The following is a 17,681-nucleotide window of genomic DNA, read 5'->3' as shown; positions in this document are numbered from 1 at the left end:
GTGTATATGAAGCCGTGAATGTTGTAGACAATCTAGGAAATAATGTGTTGTATATTGATTCTTCAGATAGCTTGGATAAAGCATCCTTGTGGCATTGTCGTCTTGGACATGTCAACAAGAAGCGCATAGGCCAACTCCAAAAGGCTGGAGTCTTGGAATCATTTGACCTCAAGTCAGATGATAGTTGCGAGTCTTGTTTACTTGGAAAAATGACAAAGTCACCCTTCACAGGTACTTGTGATAGGGGTGAAGGTTTGTTGGACATTGTACACACGGATGTGTGTGGGCCCTTCAGAGTTGCTACAAGGGATGCTAATCGCTATTATGTGACTTTTACTGATGATTACAGTAGATATGGATATATTTACTTAATCAAGCATAAGTCAGAAACCTTTGAAAAATTCAAAGAGTTTAAGCAGGAAGTCGAGAATCAATTGGGCAGGAACATCAAGATGCTCCGATCCGATCGGGGAGGAGAGTATCTTAGCATTGAGTTCCTTGACTATCTTAAGGAATGTGAGATTGTCTCACAATTGACACCTCCCAGAACACCACAGTTGAATGGTGTAGCTGAGAGGCGCAATCGAACCTTGCTGGATATGGTTCGTTCCATGATGAGTCGAGCTTCGTTACCAATCTCTTTCTGGGGGTATGCCTTAGAGACTGCCGCCCATATCCTTAATCTAGTCCCTACTAAAAAGGTTGCCAAAACACCTCACGAGATGTGGACTGGGAAAGTTCCCAATTTGGACCACATCAAGATTTGGGGTTGTGAAGCTTTCGTGAGGCGTGAGACTCATGATAAGCTTGAACCTCGAAGTGAGAGGTGTATTTTCATCGGCTACCCACATAGATCCTTTGGTTACCTCTTCTACAGACCCAGTGATAATGTGGTCTTTGTAGCAAGAAGAGGAGTCTTTCGTGAGAGAGAATTCATAAGCCAAGGGGACAGTGGGAGGCAAATTGACCTTGAAGAGCTTCAAGAGTCAAGTGGTGAAGGAACCTCAAATGCTATCGACCAACCTGAGGAGGAAACTCCTGTTGATCCGATAGATGAGTCTGTACCTCCAAGACGTTCCACTAGGGTGAGGAACACACCTGATTTTTATTATGGTTATCACATCACCACTGAAGGTGATACATTTATTAGTGATAGTACACTAATAGATTTGGATGAACCTAATAATTACAGGGAAGCCATGGCAGGCCCTGAGTCTGCTAAATGGAAGGAGGCTATGGACAGCGAGATTCAGTCCATGTATGACAATCAAGTTTGGAACTTGGTTGAAAATGTACCAGGTCGAAAGACAGTTGGGTGCAAATGGATCTACAAGAAGAAGACCGACATGGATGGGAAGGTACATACTTACAAAGCGCGACTGGTTGCGAAGGGCTTTACTCAAACTCCGGGAGTTGACTATGATGAGACCTTCTCACCAGTAGCTAAGATTAAGTCTATTAGAGTATTGTTAGCCATAGCTACATTTCATGATTATGAAATATGGCAAATGGATGTCAAAACCGCTTTCCTTAATGGAAAGTTGGCTGAGGATGTTTACATGGCTCAACCAGAGGGTTTTGTCGATACAAGATACCCTAATAGAGTGTGTAAGCTTGATAAATCCATTTATGGATTGAAACAAGCATCTCACAGATGGAATCTTTGCTTTGATGAGAAAGTCAAAGAGTTTGGCTTTTCTAGGAGTGAGGATGAGTCTTGTGTGTATGTCAGGGCTAGTGGGAGCATAGTTAGCTTCTTGGTGTTGTATGTGGATGACATACTTCTCATAGGAAACGACGTCCCAACCTTGCAGGAGGTTAAGTCCTGGCTTGGGAAGTGTTTCGCTATGAAGGACCTTGGGGAAGCTGCCTATATCCTAGGGATAAGGATATTGAGAGATAGGAGTAAGAGACTAATTGGACTTAGTCAAAGTACTTACTTGGATAAGGTGCTGAAGAGGTTCAGTATGCAAGATTCCAAGAAAGGAGAATTACCAATCCAGAGTAATGCCAAGCTGAGTAAAACTCAGAGTCCGAGTACAGAGGCTGAGATAGCTGAAATGAGTCATATACCATATGCTTCCGCTGTGGTCTCGATCATGTATGCTATGACTTGTACTCGCCCTGATGTGGCCTTTGCTTTGAGCATGGTCAGTAGATATCAAGGGAACCCTGGCAAGGCACACTGGACAGCGGTAAAGAACATTCTCAAGTATCTGCGGAGGACTAAGGATTGGGTCCTTACCCTCGGAGGCAGTGATGACTTGAGAGTGGAAGGATATAGCGATGCTAGCTTCCAGACTGATAGGGAAAAATTCCAAGCAGGAGACAGTAGCTGATTGTACTTGTGAATCAGAGTACATAGCAGCAAGTGAAGCAGCTAAGGAGGCGATATGGCTAAAGAACTTCATCGGAGACCTTGGAGTTGTACCAGCTATAAAGGAGCCAATGGAAATTTTCTGTGACAGCGAAAGTGCGGTTGCTTTGGCTAAGGAACCAAGAGATCACGGGAGATCTAGGCACATTGACAGAAAATACCATTTCATCAGAAATCGAATAGAAGAAGGACTCCTCGTGGCTAAGAGGGTATCATCAGATGAGAACCCGACAGATCCCCTCACGAAGGGACTGAGCAGGGTTAAGCATTTACAGCATGCGAGGCGCATTGGGCTGAAGGATGATATTAGTTTCAATAATTAGATTCCTGAAACTTGTAAAATGTAATTGACGTTTGATGATAAATAAAAGTTGTTATTTATTTATGAGTAAGGTGTTACTATCTTGTGTTGATTGTTTACTATGTTTCAATTTTGCATGTTTTTACTTCCAGAATAATTATGTTATTATTCAAACCATCCACAGTCAGTCAAACTTTGGAAGTAAGTATTGATTTAAGACTGTCATGAATTTGGCTTGTATGATTTGTCTAAAAGTGCTTTGGACAATGCAATGGTTGCTACAACATTCATGAGTACTCATAAGGGCTGAGTATTGGATCCAACCCACGCTCACTTGCATCACTTCATGGAATTTATCTCGAGTGATCGTGAGACGGTAATATCATATAAATCTTCAAACCTAGAGATATGAGTTGTTGACTATGAGTTGGTTATTCATTGATTGCACGAAAACGCATTGGTAACTCGATGTTATAAAACGTGCCTTTGTGAATAAATCAACAAGTAGTTAGTACAAGCATATCAGTCGAAGTTTATCTGTTCCTTCTAGAAATAGAAGCGATATCTGGGCCCCTCGATGATTTGGTTTTGACCTATGTACCGGGCCCGGTCAGAACCTAATTGATGTGTTCAATTTAGTTCTATGTCGAAACAAATCAGAGATCGAGAAACAAATGCTGGATAATAAGTAAGACCATGTTCCATGTGTTTGTCCGGCTGATATCATGAGAACAGAGGATTATATGATCACTTATCTTAAATGGCGTATCATCATCATCTCTGTTCCGAGAGACTTTGAAAGAGCTACGATTGCTAGTCGGATTTTGAAGTCATATTTGCAAATATAGTTATTAGACTTATCCAAGTGGGAGACTGTTGGATATAGTGTCTAAGTCCATAACTTTATTTGGTATGTACTTGACCCGACCCGTCATGGTCCATTTAGGTTGCATGGCATTGCAATACTTGGATAGACTAGATGAGAGAATAAGGCACTTATGATTGTTAATATATTATAAGTTCTAATATATTAATAATAGTATTATTTAATTAGTATTGATCAAGTATTAATCTAGTATTAATTTGGTGATCAAAGTGAGACTAATTAAATATATAGGGTTGATTATGACAATCATCAATTCTTTTATGGCGGATTAATGATCCATGTTTATGGGTTTGGTTATAACCATATGGAGCTCCATGGATAGTCCATGGGAGTTACAAACCCATGGGTCATGAGAAATCAAGAGTCATGACAATTAAGGGCATTCATGTGTAAACCCTAATTGTGACAACACTATAAAAGGAACCCTATGGCTAGCAAAATCGTCACCTAGTGTTACTAGAGAGGACATAACCGATTTTGAGGCTAAGTGACATTCTCTCAAGTTATTCCAAGTCTTGTGGTGTTGTGTGAAGCATTTGAGGCACAACATTTGGGGTGCTAGGCTCACAAAGTCTTGAAGGAATCCAAGCAACAACAAGGTATGTATTTCTACTAGTTTTATGTTCTATGTAATCCCCATGCCATGCTAGTTAGGAAATAACCTTGAAAAAGAAATTTGCATGTATATAGAGAAAACATAGATTCAAGGTTATTAGGGTTGCATGTACACTTAGGAAGTGTTAGAATGCTCAAAACCCATCATATTTTTATTTGGAGATTGCAGTCTAGAAGTCTTCCGACTAGAGAAAATCTTTCGCTCCGTGGGATTACTATGGATTCCATTCTTTGTCCCGTCTGCTCCAATACTGTTGAATCTATTGATCACCTTTTTCTCCAGTGCAATCAGTTGATCGACTTATGGACCCGGTTAGCTGTTTGGTGGGATGTTTAGCTTCCTCAGCTTTCCTCTATTGATTCTCTCCTCTCGTGGTCCGATTCTCTTTCCCTTAAAAGAGGGCAACGGCAAGCCTTTGACACTGTTATCATCACTACCTTATGGTGTCTGTGGAATTTTCGTAACTCTACCATTTTTGGATCAGCTCAACCCGAAGTCTCTCATTTTAGACGATGTGATTGCTAGATCTTTTTTTTTGGATTTCCAGTAGGTATAGAAAAGCTAAAACTAGTTGGACCTCTCGGCTTCATAATCCCCTCTTAGCTTGTAATTTGTTGTGATGTCTTTTTTTCCTCTAGCTTCTTGCTAGTTTTTTAATAAAATCTCTGTCGTTCCAAAAAAAAAAATTAAACCATCACTATATTTACTTTTACTATTTTTGCAAAAGATGTTTAGAGTTCAACTATTAAAAATTGAGTATCAGTGGCAAAAAAATACTTATGGTCACATGTTTTTTTCTGTTATCATAACAAAATATTCACTTTTCGACGCCCTATGGAGTAGAACATGGCGGTATAATAATACTTATATGCAAAAGTTTTAAATTCTTTTATCATGAAAATTCTTCATTTTCGACACACATAAGAATTAAACTGTAACCATGAAATACTAATAGTCATATGTTTCTTCTTTTTTCATGACGATTGTTTACTTTTAGTCGCACGTAAAAACTAAACCGTAACCATACAACACTTGTCGTTCAAGGTTCTTTTTTCATTAGACCGTAACCATATAATACTTATAGTCATTATTATTTTCCCTTAAAACATGGCAGTAGAATACTAAAAGTCACATGTTTTTTTTATGATTATTAATATTTTTTACTTATAACCATACGTATGAAATGAATAAATGTCCACAAAATAATAACAGTCATATGAAATGACTATTGTTAGCTATTAAACACGCATAGGAGATTAAATCATGATTATGTGTTCTAAAAATTGGCAATAAAATAGTCATAGTCACATGTTTTATATTTAATCATAGTTTTTTGTTTTTTTTTCCTTTTACACACCTAATAATTTAATCAGTGACCATTTGAATACTTACAATCAATTTTTTTTCTTTAATGATGATTATCTTTTACTTTTATACATACACAAAATTGTAAAAAGTAACAATAAATTACTTATAGTTACAAGTATTTCCTTTATTCATGAACATGATTTACCTTTTAGCCACACATAACATGTTTAACTATGACTATAACATACTTATAGTTATACATTTTTTTCTTTTATCATGACAAATGTTCATTTTTAGATACATATAATACACTAAACATGACCGTAAAATACTTATAGTTACTTGTTTGGTTGCTCTTAATCAGTGTGTATTAAATGCTACCGTATGGACACACAAATAATTAATGTGACCATATATTGCCTTTTAGTTACGTTGCATTCAAATGTCAATATTTGTTCCATGATACAGCCACATAAACATTTGCTTCATGTGACCATATAATAATCTATTGTCTCTTATAAAAACCATCACAAAGTTTTTCCATATATCTAACAAACATGTGGCGGATGGTGACATTTGGCCTCATTGTTCCAGTGTGGCTAATAATTGTCACATTTGTTATGTTTAAACGTGTCTAAAGGTTTCAACTATATTACTAATGGTCATGAAATACAACATAAAATGTCACTAAAACAATGGCAGAGCTTTAGCAATAACCTTTAGACACAGTTTTAGTCAAAAGTGTGGCTGGGCGGTTTTGGCAAAAGTGTGACCAAAGGTCATTTTTGGCAAAAGTGTGACCATAGGTCATTTTTGTACTAGTGATTATTTTAATTTGGTTTAGAAATTGAAATTTTTTAAAATTTATTTGATTAATAATGTTAGTTTCTTTGATTGTAATTATTTAAAATAACAAACCTTGTTTTTGTTTTAAAGATATCATTATAATTTTTTCTGTAGTATTATTTTTAAGTATTCTTATTATAAGTCATTTAAGTTACTTATTTGAAAATTCTTAATGATTATATAAAATAGTTTCATGTTTTTTTTTTGTTAATTTAGGATTACAATTTAGGTTTAACACTATAATTTATAACTTTTAATTATTTATAAATTAGTCTCTCGATTATTTTTCAATTTTAACTGAAATTTTGATTTAAGTTAACCGTTTAACATTATATTGAAATTAATAATTTAACTATTTTGCATAAAATCATAAATTATATAAAAGTTGTGACTTTAAAATGACAATGTCACTCACATACGACAACATATTTAAACTAATAAGTTAATTATAATATATTAAAAAGTTAAAGTCATAATTTTATAAATATAAGTAAAATATGATATTTTAATATTGTAGTTTAGTTAATTTATGATTAAAATTTAGTTTTTACATTAAGTTAACATTATTAACCAATTTAAAATAATTATTAGAAATAAATTGAAAAGTAATGGGGGTTTCAAATTCATATGGTGCAAGTAAAAATGTTTCTTTTATAAGTATACTAGACAAATTCTCGCGCGTTGCGCGACGCAGGTTAAAAATATATTGTTAGAATATTGAAAAAATATATATTTATAATGGTTATGTTATTGACATTAACTTTGACATAATATATATATATATATATATATATATATATATATATATATATATATATATATATATATATATATATATATATAGAGAGAGAGAGAGAGAGAGAGGGTTCAACTGAGAAAAAAAGGGTTAAGATTGAGGGAATCATTCTCAGCCACACATTTATTTTGCCGTAAAACACTTAGGGTGCATTTAGTTGCGGAAAAATTGGTCGTTTTCCGGAAAAATTTTCCAAGAAAATTGAGAATTTTGAAAACGCGTTTAGTTCGTCTATTTTTCTAAATTTTTCACGGAAAATGAAAATTTTCAATTTTCTAAAATTACAAAGAAGTTGGAAAATTTTGGAAAACCGATAATCATTGTTGTCTATATTTTTCTAATTCCAATTTTGTTCTAAAATATAAACACACACCCACTCCCACCCCATCCACCTCTACCTACCATCACCTTAACACTCTCAACCCCCCACACCCCTACCTATCCACACTCACTCCCAAGCGCACCCCCACCCCCACAAACACACACACACACACCAACCCCCGCAAACACACATAGATACACACCCCCATAAGAACAGACACACCAACTCCCACAAACACATACACACACACATACAAACATACACACACACCCCAATCCCCACAAACACCCACATACACACACACCCACAAACACATACCCCCCACCCACACCTCCCCACACACACACACACACACAAACTCATACCTACACCCACACCCACCCACCCTCACAAACACAAACACACATACACACACACACACCCAACACCACTACCACAATCACCGACCTACCATCACCATCACCATCACCATCACCACCACCACTACCCCATCACCAGCACCACCTCCGCCATCACCACCACTGCCATAATTGCCACCACCATCACCACCGTCTGTCATCACCACCACCGCCGCCACCCCGGCGCCACCACCACCGCCACCACCACCACCACCGTCACCATCATCGACACCACCACTACCCCCCGCCGCTGCCCTCACTACCGCCACTGTCCCCACGCCCACCCTACCACCGCTACCGTTTTCTAAAAATGAAAACCGATAGAAAAATACACATCTAACATGTTTTCTAATTTTCTAAAACTGAAAATTAAAAACAAATAAGCTTTAACTAAACGCATTTTCTAAATTTTCCAATGAAAACTGAAAACGGAAAATGAAAACTGAAAAGGGAAAACAAAAAACGCAAAATGAAAACTATTTTTCCGTAACTAAACACAACCTTAGGCGTACCGGCGGAATGGGTAACGGATACACATGTGTTTTTCTAACCAAAGATGTTTCCTTAAAGTATGTTAATCATAACTTAAAATAAACAAAAACATATTTTTTTTATTTTATTTTTTAGAATGCTATTTTTATCGAAAATTTATTTTATTTATATCAAAATTCATAATTTTTTATTCTCTATGAATAGACATCCATATTGATATAGTTTTAAAATAAAGTAATTTTTTTTTAAGTTTCAGCTATCGTTATTCATAAGTGACTAAAAATGCATCAGATTTTTACTATAGTACATTCGTTATTCACTTATGAATAAAATGCATGCTTAACTTTCTTACAGTTTAAGTATCATTTATATATGAATATAACACGTTATAAAGTTTTTTTACCTGAAATATTTTTTTTACATCATCTCTCGTCACGGGTTATATTTATATATGAATAAAACATGTATTAATTGTCGTCATATGTTATATTCATAAATTAATAAAACATTTCTAAGATTTTTGTAACAATTCATTTGTTATTGATATATAAATAAGTATGTAACATCCCAAAATTGAAGACCAAAATTTTTATTTTTTAATTAAGTATAAAACCAGTAGTCTGAAACATCCATAGTGTTAACACATTTCATACTCAAAAACCAGTATTTCAAATAGCTAAAACATGTCATAGAAAAGTATTATTAGAGTACAACTCCCAAAGATCTCATGTGCGGAAAATCATAGTGTGATGCGCTGCGATCATGTCGGCTTCGTTCCTTTTGAAAAAGAAGTACATGAAACCAAAACTGAAAACCATAAGCACGAAGCTTCGTGAGTTTCCCCATCATACCACATAATCACATACTGTTAGGTATATTTGGGTGCCCAGCCTACCCTGTCAGGAATATCTGGGTACCCGACCTACACTGCTGAGCATACCTTGGTGCTCAACCTACCCATGTTAGGCATATCGGGGTGCCCAACCTACCCCTGTCAGACATACCGGGGTGTCTGACCTACCCATGTCAGACATATCTGGGTGCCCGACCTCCCCTCCGGTTTATCTCAACCGGTTACGGGGACTATTTCACTCCTACCACTACCACATAATATCATATCGTAAACATACTGTTAGGCATATCTGGGTGCCCGACCTACCCTCCGGTTTATCGCAACCGGTTACGGGGTCTAACCACCCCTCCTACCACTATCACATATAATATAACATATAAATCACATCAGATAGCGGAAAACCAGACAATTATCACAAAGAAAATCATCTCTACTCTATACCCCTACTAGCGGGCCGAAATTGGTGCCTTAGACCCACTCCTATAGGAATGTAAGTCACCTCACACTGCTGAAGTCCCGCAGACAAAACTCTAGCTACCGGATGACAGGTTCCCGAACTGTCAACATCAAAATAACACCCAATTAATAATTGGGTTCCAACACATAACCATAAGTCCATGCTTGGGGTAAAATACTACTTTACCCCCAACTTAGCTTGATTCAAGCCCAAGCCCCAATCCAAAGGCCCAAAAGTCAAACATTGAACCAAAGCCCAACATATGGCCCAATTTTCCAAATTGGGCCCAAACCTTTACATGGTCTTACCCTAAGGCCCAACCATTTATTCTAGTCCAAACATTTGGCATTCCAATGGTCCAACATCTCATAATCCTCAAATAAACATCTATGACCCAACTTTCCAAATTGGGCCCAAGCCTTTCCAATGGGCCTTATCCTAAAGTCCATCCAAACATTCTAGTCCATATACTTGTTCTTGGATGGCCCATTAATAGCCCAATCACCAAAGCCCAATAGAAAGGCCCAACTCTAGGCCCAAGCAAAATTAGGGTTTTCACATAAAATGACGATTAGGGTTAAGTGTTCTTACTTAACCCATTAAGGACTTAATCCATTAAGTCCATCACTCTACTAGGTCAAGCATACAATGTGGTCGGGATTAATTCATAATCCCAATCCAATGGTCCAAACATGCGGCTCCTGACAATTCCAAATTAATATATCCAAAAATTAGGGTTTTCTAAACCCTAATTAGGGTTTCCAACCCAATTGCGATCCAATTAGTCTATTTGTTAAGCTTTTAGGTTAATTAATTGTTAATTAAGTCGGGCACCACCCACTACCACCTCGGGTAGTGGTGGTCAATGGCGGCTCACGGCGGCGGCCACCACCTAGCGGTGGTGGTTATGATTCTAAACCAAAACATGTTCAAGCATCTAAATAGCAATCCAATCACACAATGCACACCGCCACCCAACATGGCGGCTAGTGGCGGCAGAAGGCGGCAGCCACCACCACACGGTGGTGGTGGTGGGTTTTTCCTTGAATAATCCGGCCAAGAATTACATTATACAACATAAATCCAAAAGAGACACACACATATAATCATTATTAGAAAGAAATTCAAAAGTCATGGGAGTTTCAAATGAATGTGGTGAAAGGAAAAATGCATGGGAGTTTCAAATGAATGTGGTGAAAGGAAAAATGCTTCCTTTATAAGTATATATAGATATAGATAGATATAGACTAGACGAATTCTCGCGCGTTGCGCAACGCAGGTTAAAAATATATTGTTAAAATATTGAAAAATATATGTTTAAAATGGTTATGTTATTGACATTAACTTTGAAATAATATTTTTATAGTAATTTATATATATATATATATATATATATATATATATATATATATATATATATATATATAGATATATATATAATCTCAATAATTTTGAAAAATAATATTCATTAACATCAACCTACATTCTTCATTAATAGAATTAAATATAATTATCTAATTTGTATTATTTTTAACAATTATTATGATTGATTAATTATATTGTTACTCATGCGATCGTTTTTTAATTTCAATAATGATGTTCATTTAAAATACAATTTATTTGTAGGTAAATGTAATTTATAATTTGATGTTATTTTCACTTAAAATTATTATTCATTACTTTTAAACCACTTATTATTAATAATAAGTTAAAGAAGACTTTTAAGAAACACTTAATATTATTATTAAAATGTGAAACATACACTAAATAATAAAGTGATAAGATAGACAATTTGCATTTCAAAACAGACTTTCATAAATAATATGACATATCCATGATTTTTATAAGTTGATTTTATTATTTATAATTATTGTTCATTAATTTTAAAACCACTTATTATTATTAATAACTGAAAGACACTTTTAAAAAACACTTATTATTATAATTAAAATATTATTCATATACTAAAATAGAAAGTGATAAGATAGACAATTTGCATTTTAAAAGAGACTTATATGAATAATATGACATATCCATGATTTTTTATTAATTATTGCTGTGAAACAACACGCACATACAAACATGTATACAATAGTTAATTAAATATTATATATATATATATATATATATATATATATATATATATATATATATATATCACCTTCCATAACATATGATCGATAACCTGAATCTAATCCAATTTACATTAAAAGTTCAACCACAACATACAATGATATTCTTAAAAGAATACTTAAACCAATAAAATATAAAAAAGAATTAGTATATAGCAAATTTACAAATTAAAAACTTCAACATAATAACATGGCTTGAAAAATGGTCCAAAGCTCTCAAACCAACACAAAAACCTTTAAACTTGTTTTCTTTGTGAAATTTATATGTGATTTGTATTTGTGTGTCTAATCAAAGAGATTAGCCTTTTATAGTAGACTATCCATTAATTGTTTATTAAATATATTATATAAGTTATAAAACCTTTGAATTATTAATCATTATTAAGAGACTTTTGAGCGGTAATCATTAAAATAGGAGGTTTCAAATGAGTGAGGTGTTTGCAAATTTTGTGGGGATTTCAAATGCATGAGGTTCAAGGAAAAATACCTCCTTTATAAGTATAGAATGATTAGGCGAATGTCTGCGCGTTGCGCAGAAACATCTACACAGTTGAAATCGTTACAAATATATGTTTTCATAAATATAACAATAACGTTGTTGTTAAATTTGATATAGTAATTCGTATACTAAGTTGATATAATATATTGATTGTTTTGAATTATATTATAATATATATATATATATATATATATATATATATATATATATATATATATATACTCTCAATCGTTTGAATGACCTCTATCAGCGGGTTACATACGAATGAAAATAAAAAATAATATATGGTTTAATGTTATTTATAGTTGTTGTTATTGGTAATTAATTTTTTTTAAAAATTTATTAGCTTAATATTTTAATTTCTATCATTGTAATTATTTAAAACATCAAACATTGTTTTTTGTTTTTAAATGTAACAATATAATCATTTATATAGAGTTATTTTTAACTATTGTTATTGCAAGTTATTTTAAGCTAGTTATTTGAGAATTTTTAATGATTATAAAAATATATTTAGGCAATATTTTAGTTAAATTGAGATTACTATTTAGTTTTTACATTTAGCACTACAATTTATCACTTTTAACTATTCACAAAATATTATTTGAGTTTTTTAAGTGGAACTGAAATTTATATTTAAGTTGATCATGTACTGTTATATTTAAATTAACAATTTAAGTATTTTATCCTAACTGTTAAAAAGTTGTAGCTTTAAATTGATAATGGTTTACATACAACAACATATTAAATCTAATAAATTAAGTATAATATGTTAAAAGTTACAAACATAACTTTATAAGTAGAATTAAATATATTATTTTAATATTGGAATTTAGTTTATTTATGATTACACTTTTTGTTTGATATTTATTTAACCATATTAACCAACTTATAATTGTTATTAGAAAGACACTACAATTTAACATTTTTAACTATTTGCAAAATATTCTTTGGGTTGTTTAAGTTGAACTAAAATTTATTTTTTAACTTGATCCTGTAATGTTATATTTAAATTAACAATTTAAGTATTTTATCCAAACTGTTCAAAAGTTGTAATTTTAAAATGATAATGGTTACATACAACAACATTTTAAAACTAATAAATTAAGTATAATATGTTAAAAGTTAAAGACAACTTTATAAGTAAAAATAAAGATATTATTTTAATATTGAAATTTAGTTTATAGATGTTTACACTTTAGGTTAGATATTTATTTAACCTTATTAACCAACTTATAATCATTATTAGAAAGAAATTGAAAAGTCATGGAAGTTTCAAATGAATGTGGTGAAAGGAAAAATGCTTCCTTTATAGGTATACTAGACGAATTCCCGCGTGTTGCGCAGCGTAGGTTAAAAATATATATATTTAAAATATTGAAAAATATATGTTTAAAATTGTTATGTTATTGACATTAACTTTGACATAATATTTTGAACACTATTATTCATTGGCATCAACCCACCTTCCTCATTAATAAAATTAAATATAATTATCTATTTAATATTATTTTTAACAATTGTAATGATTGATTAATTTAAATTTTTTACTTATGCGGTTATTTTCTAATTTCAATAATGATGTGCATTTAAAATATAATTTATTTGTTGTTAATGTTATGTAATTTAGAAATTGATGTTATTATCATTTAAAATTATTGTTCTTTAGTTTTAAACCACTTATTTTTATTAATAAGTTAAAAAAGACTTTTAAGAAACACTTAATATTACTATTAAAATGTGAAACATACACTAACTAATAAACATATAAGATAGACAACTTACATTTCAAAAGAGACTTACATGGATAATATGACATATCCATAAGTTTTATAATTTGATTTTATTATTTATAATTGTTGTTCATTAGTTTTAAAACCACTTATTATTATTAATAATAAAAACTTTTAAAAGACACTTATTATTATAATTAAAATGTTAAACATATACTAAAATATAAAGTGATAAGACAGACAATTTTCATTTTAAAAGAGGCTTACATGGATACTATGGATAATATTTCATATCCATGATTTTTAATTAATTATTACTTTGAAGCAACACAAACATACAAACATATATACAATATTTAATTAAATATTATCTATATTATTTTTCATAACATATGATCGATAACATGAATCTAATCTAATTTACATTAAAGTTTCAACCACAACATACAATGTTTGTCTTAAAAGAATACTTAAACCAAGAAAAATATAAAAAAAGAATTAGTATATAACAAACTTACAAATTAAAAACTTTAACATAATAACATGGCTCGAAAAATGGTCCAAAGCCCTCAAACCAACACAAAACCTTTAAACTTGTTTTCTTTGTGAATTTTGTATGTGATTTGTATTTGTGTGTCTACTAAAAAAGAATGACATTTTTATAGTAGACTATCCATTAAATGCTTATTAAACATATTATATAAGTTATAAAACCTTTCATGATGTGTGATTAATTACTTTCAAAGTGAAAAGGTGTGGGGGTTTTCAAATGCATGAGTTCCTTGGAAATTTGTGTGGGGGTTTTAAATGCATAAGGTGATAGGAAAAACGTCTCCTTTATAAGTATAGTATGATATGATATAGAAATAAATATAGATAGATATAGGTAAATAGATAGATAGCTAACTTTTCAACTATCTATTAAATTTTTAGCTAATATGTAGCTTTTCAGCTAGTACGTAAACTATAATCTATATACTTAAGATCATTGGAATTGTCACAAATTTACAATCTTAGGCTGGTAGGTGTGATATCATGCTTACCATATTTTGGCAGGACCACATCATTTTTTGCCTCACCCCAAAAACTGGTGGGTGTTGTACCATATTGTTTTTTTAATTGAATAAATGTAATTAATTAAAAATAATAAAAGGAAAATATTTCATTAATTAAATAAAATACATGCTAAATTAAAAAAACATAATCGAAAACATAGTTGAATAATATGTGAGGTCTAATCATCGTCGTTGGGCACATCATCAAAATCCCCGTCCGAATCTCCTTCAAACATTTCTGATTCGGTGTCTTTATCGTCAAACAAGTCGTCTTAAACAAAATCGTCGAAAAGGGGATTCGTTCGGGCATTGAAGATGTGTTCCACCAAATGAGCGCGGAGGTTGTGGTGTCCAACGTGATTGTATACTTCCGCTTTGTTCGCGATGTATGTCTCCAAACCAATACCAACTCCTTCGACATTTGGTAAATTCTCATTCTCACTGTAGCAGAAAATCGTTCTCCCCTCATATTCTAAAATCATATTATGCAATATGATACATGCGTACCTCAGGTTACTTATTCGTCTAGCAGATTCTTATGCTGACTTAAACTTTAATTACTTGTCATCGTTTGGACATATGAATGATTTCACAAATACTGCTAACTCAGGATATATTCCATCAGTCAGGTAATACCCACGCTTGTATGACGTCTCATATGCTACAAATGGCACATCATACAATTTCCCAAGGTAGTTGTCGTTGAATATCGACGATTGGCCAAGAACATTGATGTCGTTGTTGGCACCTGATAGACCAAAAAATTCATGCCAAATCCAAGGGTCATACGATGCCACTGCTTCTAAAATTATTGTTGGATGCTTTTGATCACCTCGCATAAACTGACCGCACCACACATTAGGGCACATTGCTCACCCCCAATGCATATAATCAATACTGCCAAACATTCCAGGGAACCCATACTTGTTTTCATGTTTTGTATATAGTTGATGGATGTCGCTAATTGTAAGCTTGCGTAAATAGTGATTACAATAAAGGATAGTCACAACTTTAGCAAACTTGTAGAGGCAATCCCCCGTCATACGCTCTAACATCCTCAAATGCTCATCCACTGAGTCTGGTATCATGCCATATGCTAGATGACGAATTACAGCTGTACGTTTTTGGATTGTAGAGAAACCTTTTTTACCTCTTCCATAAACCCGTTTCCAAAAATATGGAAAACGATTTTGTATATTATCAACAATAAGTAAAAATAATACCTTACGCATCCAGAACCGACACCTGAATTTTTTCGCGTACACTGCATCATCAGAAATGTAGTCGATCACCAGTTGGTTGTGTCCGACTTCACGATCTCTCTGTAGAGGAGGATTTCTTGTTTTTTGACGTGAACGTTTGTCTTCATTTTCTTGCAAATAAGCAAGTGCACATGACGTCCTTGATAAACCATGCTTCCCACAACGCCAACGTATCGGACGAAGTCGACGAAGAAGAAGACATTTTGAAATAAAATTTTTGAAAAAAATCTAAAGATAGTTTTGTGTTTCTTGGTGATTTTAAAATGAGAAGTAAAGTTTAATTTACAGAAAAATTTAAAAAAAATAAGAAAAGGCAACGACTAGTTTTCGAACGGGCAAAAGGAAAACTATATGGCAAAATCATGACTCACACACCACATACCACACTTTTCTTGATTGGTTTGGTGTGATGTTTACCTCATACCACATCTTACCATCGTATCTGGTAAGAGGTGCACCCTCCAGTCTTAAGGACTTGGGCTAATGTGGAAACTCCATCTATTACATCTATTAGGTGGCGGGTGGTTGTGGTGTGGAGTTGGAAAATCCTCAAAAAGAGATGAAACTCTCTTATATCTTATATTTTATGTATTTAAAAGTAGTAGGTGGAATGAACAGTAACTTTTAGATTTATTGCAGGGTTAGGAGGGTAATAAGGTTTTAACTTTGTCCACATTAGACCCTTAAGGTTATTTTTTTGTACATATTACACCAATATGGTTGTATATAACCGTTTCAAAAAAGGTAATAAGGTTTTAATTTTGTCCACATTAGGTCCCCAATGTCTTTTTTTGTACATATTACACCAACATGGTTGTTATAACCGTTTAAAGAGGGGTAATAAAGTTTTAATGTTGTCCACATTTGGTCCCTATTTTGAATATTTTTATCATTTCATCTAACTCTTACAATTTATATTAGTATCTAGTTAGATGGCTTCATCATTTTATCTTCTCATTTTAGTCGCCTATTCACCACAACCACGGTGTCAATTGAAAGCTTACATAATAATTTTTTTTTGTCATTTTTACAAAAAAAAAACTAATAATAATCAAAGTCTTAATGATTAAGATTAAGGCTATGTTTGGTGCGCCACAACTAGCTGATAAGCTAGTTTATTTTTCGATCTTTTTTAAGTTGTCATATTTGGCAAACTAAAAAGTAGCTTATAAGTTAGCGTTTTAAAAAACTACATAGAAAAGTTTTTTTTTTAAATTTCCAAATATACCCCTTAGTTAATTAAGAAAACATATTTTTTAAATGACCTTTTATATCATTATATAAATTTCAGATAGCTTATAAGCCAGTGGAGAAGCCAGGGTCAAAGTAAAAGAGTATCTCCGAAAAG

The 17,681-nt window shown here is 32.7% G+C and overlaps 1 protein-coding gene across 1 annotated transcript in view; it reads right to left on the bottom strand.

Moving 5' to 3' along the window:
* The window catches only part of LOC145127094 (uncharacterized), a 62,267-nt gene extending 46,327 nt beyond the window's left edge, over nucleotides 1-15,940 (bottom strand). The window contains exons 1-2 of the mRNA XM_079062340.1: nucleotides 15,633-15,940; nucleotides 15,440-15,512 (exon numbers count right to left, since the gene is read on the bottom strand). Of these exons, the coding sequence (XP_078918466.1) occupies nucleotides 15,440-15,512; nucleotides 15,633-15,940 (381 nt within the window). The remainder of the gene's footprint in view (nucleotides 1-15,439; nucleotides 15,513-15,632) is intronic.
* Between the last annotated feature and the right edge of the window lie 1,741 nt (nucleotides 15,941-17,681).

The sequence above is a fragment of the Lactuca virosa genome, chromosome 7 (assembly GCF_052849685.1).
Source record: "Lactuca virosa cultivar CGN04683 chromosome 7, Lactuca_virosa_CGN04683_v6, whole genome shotgun sequence".
NCBI lineage: Eukaryota > Viridiplantae > Streptophyta > Magnoliopsida > Asterales > Asteraceae > Lactuca > Lactuca virosa.
The sequence above is the reverse complement of the archived record's forward strand: the minus strand, read 5'-3'. Positions and strand labels throughout refer to the sequence as shown.